Genomic DNA, 6,000 nt, shown 5'->3' with positions numbered 1-6,000 from the left:
GCAAAGGGCTCGTACTGATGAGGATAGAATTGAACGAAGCGAGGCCTACAGGGCGGCTAAACTGGCACTGAACAAAGAGATTAAGGCGAGCGTGCTTCGAAAATCTCTGCCAGGCAGCCAACACGACCCCATGGGGTGATGCCTACAGAGTAGTCATGACCAAAACGAAGGGCGCGTCAGCACTCCCAGAACGCTCCCCAGAAATGCTGCAAAAGATCGTGGAAACGCTGTTCCCGCGCCACGATACAAGACCATGGGCCCCCGTTCCCTATAGCCAAACCGGCCATAGCGAGGTAGCCCCGGTGACGAACGACGAACTCATTGCAATATCGAAGTCGCTTAAGTTGAACAAGGTTCCGGGTCCGGATGGTATCCCGACATTAGCCATCAAGACGGCCATCGAGGCTAAGCCTTGTTGGAAGTTAGGTAGCGTTGAACGCTCGGGTAGCGTCGAACCTTCAGGTACGTGAACGGCGGCAGTATGGTTGGTAGGTACAATTGTTGGAGAGATGGTAGAGGTATATTATTATGGAAGAAGATTGTTAAATTGTATATACCTGAATGGAATAAAGAGAGTGACGGTTGCTGATTGAGGTATCAGTCGGCAGCCGTCTAGTTTGATGGAAGTTGTCTTGCGTTCTATTTTCATTGTAATTTAGAAACAGGCATCGACGGAGCTAGTCTCGCTATGGCCTGGATGGCCATGGTGGACTAGCCTCCAACAAGCCTGACATGTTCAGAATGGCTATGCAGATGTGCCTAGACAGAGGCGAATTTCCGGAGAGGTGGAAAAGGCAAAGATTGGTTCTACTGCCCAAACCCGGGAAGCCACCAGGCGACCCGTCGGCATACAGACCTATCTGTCTGCTGGACACCACCGGAAAACTGTCTACGCAGCACAGTGGCGGGCCTCCATACAAAAGTCGGACAAAACCTCAAATGTTAACCGAAATTGCTGAAATTTACAGGTTATGATGATTTTAGTTCCCTAAATCTATTTCTGATATGGAACTTATCATATATTTTGATTTTACAATATTAGGGTGGTTCAAAATTTTAAAATCCGCTGATTATGGAAAGCATGTAAAAATAATTGATAATAAGCTATTACGATGAGCTTTCTGAACGTAGGTTTTGATTAACCTTTTAATTTAGGGGTTCTTAAATCATGTATTGGTATTGAAATAAACTATAAGGGGCCATCCATTAAGTACGTCACGGTCCTAGGGGGGAGGGGGGTTTGTGAAAGTGTGACAAGCAATGTATTAGGTATAGAAAAAACCCGTATGAAGGGGGGAGGGGGGGTCGAAAATTCCCAAATTTAGCGTGACGTACTTAATGGATGCTCCCTAATTGTGTATTTGTTGCTGTTAGGGTGGTCCAAAGTCTTCAAAACTACATAAATCATTAGAAAAAAACGTTTATCTACGTTTTCTTTCAATGGATCAATTCAGATACACCCCAATGTTGGCTGACAAGACGTGGTCTATTCTCAGGGACTGCCCATAGACCACGTGAAATTTTACGGTGGGTGCACGGAGGTGTGTTAATTCAATCGTTATGGGGTCAGATAGTCTAATATAGTGAACTGCGTAAAATTTGAACTGATTTTTATCAATCTCGTTTCAACAACTTCATATATGCTCTTCCGAGTTTGGGTTGTAAGGTACATCGATCCCTGCTATCACTTGTCGAAGCAACCGAAACAACCCTATCTATAAAGAATTGGCAATTCATATTCGCAATATTGAAGGGAGTTTTTGATAAACGATCATCAGAGATCGGTAATCATATTTATGAACAGTTGAGTTCCAGCAAATAGTTTCAAAATCTTTATCACTCTGTGTGTCGTTCAGTAGAAATGTGTTTAACGAAACTGCATGAATAACATACAATAAAACTTCAAGTTTAAAAAAACAATACAAGGGGTTTCTCTAAAGAGCGTAAAATGTTCGTTTCATAAAATTGAGATTAAAATATTAAGATTGCCTTGGTGATCGCGACGTTTACGCAGAAATAGTAGTTTACGCAACAAGGTGCAGAATGACAATTTTTACAGCACGAGTCGTACATTTATCCAACGAGGCTTGCCGAGTTGGATAATTACGACGAGTGCTGTAATAATCGAGTTCTGCACCGAGTTGCGTACAACGTTTTTTGCAATTTCATAAATTACCGCTTGAGGATAGTTTTTTAACGAAACTTCCATCAAACTGCACACTTATGTTCATAGCCAAAGTCTGGTCATAGCAGGTTATACTGTGCAGTTGTCACAATTTTTCAAAACTACGTCCAGAAGGCATCAAGAAGTTGATCAAAACTGAAAACAGTGCTGTAATGGTTCATTACGCAACGCAAATCAGTGCTGTAATGAACCATTACAGCACTACTTTTTTGATGTGGGAAAGTAGGCCTTTTCATGTCAGATTTGCGTGAGGAAAAACAGCCTATTACGATGAGAAATTGCAAAAAATATTTAACGTAGCGTTTAACGCCGTTTAGTGAATTCCTTTTATATTTTACAGATGATTGTTGCTTTGAACTGTAGCGATGTGCGTGTAGAAAAGAAACACGTAGATGTCGACGAATTTGTGTCACTCTATATTGAAACTTCGATAGAAGTTCGTGAAGAGATTGCTTTCAAGGTTGTTGAGCAATTCTAACGATTAAGATGAATCGAAGAAACGACCTGTTTAAGAAAATGAATGAGCAATGGTTTATTTTGTAGTTATTTTTACATGTTTTTCACGATTGTTTTTGTCTTTCTTTTATTTTGAAGGTTTGAAAAAGTTAGTTGTATCTAGTGAAGCAACATGTGGTTAGTGTCTAAGAAAATCAAGGCTTATTCATACTTAGTCATCACTCCTTTCCTCTCCAGCTTACTGTTTTTAACTGGACACCCACTTTCTTGTGTTTTTCTGACAAAAAAAATAAAATATTATTTAAAAAAAAACTGTTAATGCTGTGGCCATAACATTATCAGACACACCCTCACACCACCCCCCTTCTTATGACCATCTGACTTGGTGAAAGTCTCTTACAAGAATGAAAATTACACTAAATTGTTAGTATTCTGACGCCAATTTGAACTATGTTAAGATAAAATTTAAACTTCAAACAGTATCACTTCCTCCACAACCATGCGGCTCCATTGTGACCTGATGGACAAAAAAAATTTTTTTTTCGCGCTTAGCGCAAAAATGCGCAAACAGTGACCTATATAGCCAAAAACTAGACAAAATTGCACGTCAGATCCGGGATACGGCGTCGTTTTCTGATGTTTCCTAAACAAGTACTGGATCTCTTTGATACGAAGTTTTTCTCCAAATTTTCATAAAAGTCAATATGTTTGCATATTGCAAAAACATAATAATTTTTTGATTGAATTCGAAACAATCCCTGAAATGTAATGGTTATTCATACCCAAAAACACAAAAAATATTGTCACATTATTCAAGTCTTCCTAACTTTTACAACGAACTCATGAAGGAAGCTCATAAAGTAAAGACAATAAATATGTACTGATATTGCAGCACATAAAACTTCAACTTTGATAAAATCTACAAGACTCAATTTTCGACCAAATGACTTGAAAATTTGGGGTTTTCTTAGTTGAAGTATCTATAATGAAAGAAAAATATTAGAAAAATAAAATATTGAAGTCGATTTTTGAGGTTTTGTCCGGCTTCCGGCCACTGTGCGCAGGGGCGGAAACGAAATCTGCAAATAATGATTGGAACCTAGCAACTAAGAAGTCATCGCAGCAGAGGCAGACCCAGAGGCTGTAGTAGTCCATGGACGTACGCTTAATGTTGGATAGAGAACATGAAGCCAGTTAAAGCCTAGTGAAATGAAGTCATCACATTAAGAACATAAAGCACCCCCATTTAGATGCTATGGCATCATTTATTATTATAATTAAGTTAATAGTTTTGGTCACTAAAGTAAAAATATCGCATTCAGCATAATCATATATGTACAATCAACCATACCAAAGTCAACCTGATGTTTGATTCGTTATGCGCAGTATCTGGTAAATGAGTAGAGCAAACATTATCCTAGAGGTGATTTTGTTTTGTTTTCCTTCGTGTAGTTGGGTTGGGAGGCTCAAGCTCCAACCTTTCTCAGTTCTCTTGGTTGTCTCAATAACTATTTCGGTTCTCATGTTTGTCACGGCCAGCTGGGCCGTGACAAAGAGGATAGGGCAGGGGGGTATGGTGGAGAAATAAATTACCGTTCGTTGCTGTACCAATCGACAGGATCGACAACTTGAAACACTTTTGCTACCTAAAACAGGAACGGACGATTGCCGGACTCGACCCGGGGCGCCTCAATCCGAGTCGGAATCGGTCCGTTCGTCTTCGCTGTCCTCGAGTTCCGGCATCGGGAAGCGCAGGATTGCCGCTACGCCGGTGAGCTGAGCCAGTTCTGTATGGGGGGTAAATGTAGGAATTTCAATATCTGGTCATACGGATTTGAAGGGGATTACTCACGCTCTCCGGACACATGCATGCTGGAGAAGATTTTAACCTCTCCGCCGGAATCTCGCACAGAGTCGACCAGCTGGACGTACTCTTTCCTAGTGGCAACATCTTGGCATCTGTGGAGAAGAAAACAAAATGTAACATGTTACTAATTGCAAGAAATATCGCATCAGTAATATGATAATACTAATGGGTCATCCCCTTAAAATAGGCCATTCCAACGAAATATAGTTTTCTGAATGTTTGTCTCAATCTAGAATGTAAAACACACTCCAGTTCAGTAGTATGTCAGGAAACACCAATCAGTAGGTCTGCTCCAGAGGCACATTCTCCTCCATTTGGGAAATTTGTGCCTGAACTGAAAGTCCTGGTATTTAATCTGAATATATCCTGACTATGGTCCTCTACAGACACGAGACAAGGACCATGCTCGAGGAGGGCCTGCAAGCACTCGGAGTATTCGAGCGACGCGTGGTAAGGGGCTGTTCATAAACCACGTAGACCAGAATTTGGCCATCTCAGACCCCCCTCGCCCCTCGTAGACTTTTGTCCATACAAAAATTTTGAAATTTGTATGGAGCGTAGACTTTGGTCAGAACCCCCTCCCCCCAAAAAGTCTACGTGGTTTGTGAACGGCTACTTCGGCGATCTTCGGCGGTGTGCAGGAGAACGGTGTGTGGCGGAGAAGGATGAACCACGAGCTCGCTGCACTTTACGGCGAACCCAGCATTCAGAAGGTAGTATATATAGTATATATACTTTTCAGGGGAACTTCCATTAAACTTCCCTAAAACATCCTGAAACTCCATGCAACGCATTGATACGCCGTAAAACTCTTCTGAAACATCCTTGAAGGGGGATGACAGACAAATTTGTAACAGATGATTTGAAATTTTCACTACCGGAGTGAACCTCTCAACAATTAGTGAGAATCGGTCAACATTACTCGGGTAGAGGCAAAGAGTAAACCAAGGACATAATAATAACAAATTTTGCCATCATGTCTCATTATTTTATCATTCTTATGTTATTTATGAATAACACTAAATAACTCGTTAAGAACAAAAAATGTTATCAATGCAAAATTTGTTATTTCTGTGTTATTATCGAATAGCAATAAATAACTGAATAATAACAAAATATGCAATCATAGCAGAATAAGTTCTTTTTAGCATCCTAGCAAAATAACATCCCAACCCGAGCAGGAGAAAATAGCTGAAGAATAACAAACTCAGGTATGGAAAACCGAATACCTACAACCTGAACGAGTTATTGAGAAGCCCTGCATAAGAGGTAAAATACCTAAAATAATAACTGGTGTGTATTCTGTGCATAACACGTGAATAACAACATCAGGTATGCCAATACCTAAATAATAATCGGCGATTTTTCCATACAAATAGTGATTTTTCCATAGCTGAATAATACCTCAAATAATCCTCAACACCAAACCAATAACTCGTTGAGGTATTTCATCAATACCTATAAAATACCAAGATGAGTTATTTTCAATACC

General features: G+C 40.2%; 1 protein-coding gene across 1 annotated transcript in view; it reads right to left on the bottom strand.

Annotated features, from left to right (window-relative positions):
• Positions 1-3,882: 3,882 nt before the first annotated feature.
• Positions 3,883-6,000, bottom strand: part of LOC109429955 (protein pelota) — a 78,718-nt gene continuing 76,600 nt past the window's right edge. The window contains exons 6-7 of the mRNA XM_029864262.2: positions 4,494-4,600; positions 3,883-4,428 (exon numbers count right to left, since the gene is read on the bottom strand). Coding sequence (XP_029720122.1) covers positions 4,331-4,428; positions 4,494-4,600 — 205 coding nt within the window. The 3' untranslated portion in view covers positions 3,883-4,330. The remainder of the gene's footprint in view (positions 4,429-4,493; positions 4,601-6,000) is intronic.

This window comes from Aedes albopictus, chromosome 2 (assembly GCF_035046485.1).
Source record: "Aedes albopictus strain Foshan chromosome 2, AalbF5, whole genome shotgun sequence".
Classification (NCBI taxonomy): Eukaryota; Metazoa; Arthropoda; class Insecta; order Diptera; family Culicidae; genus Aedes; species Aedes albopictus.
This window is presented reverse-complemented; position numbering and strand designations above follow the sequence as displayed.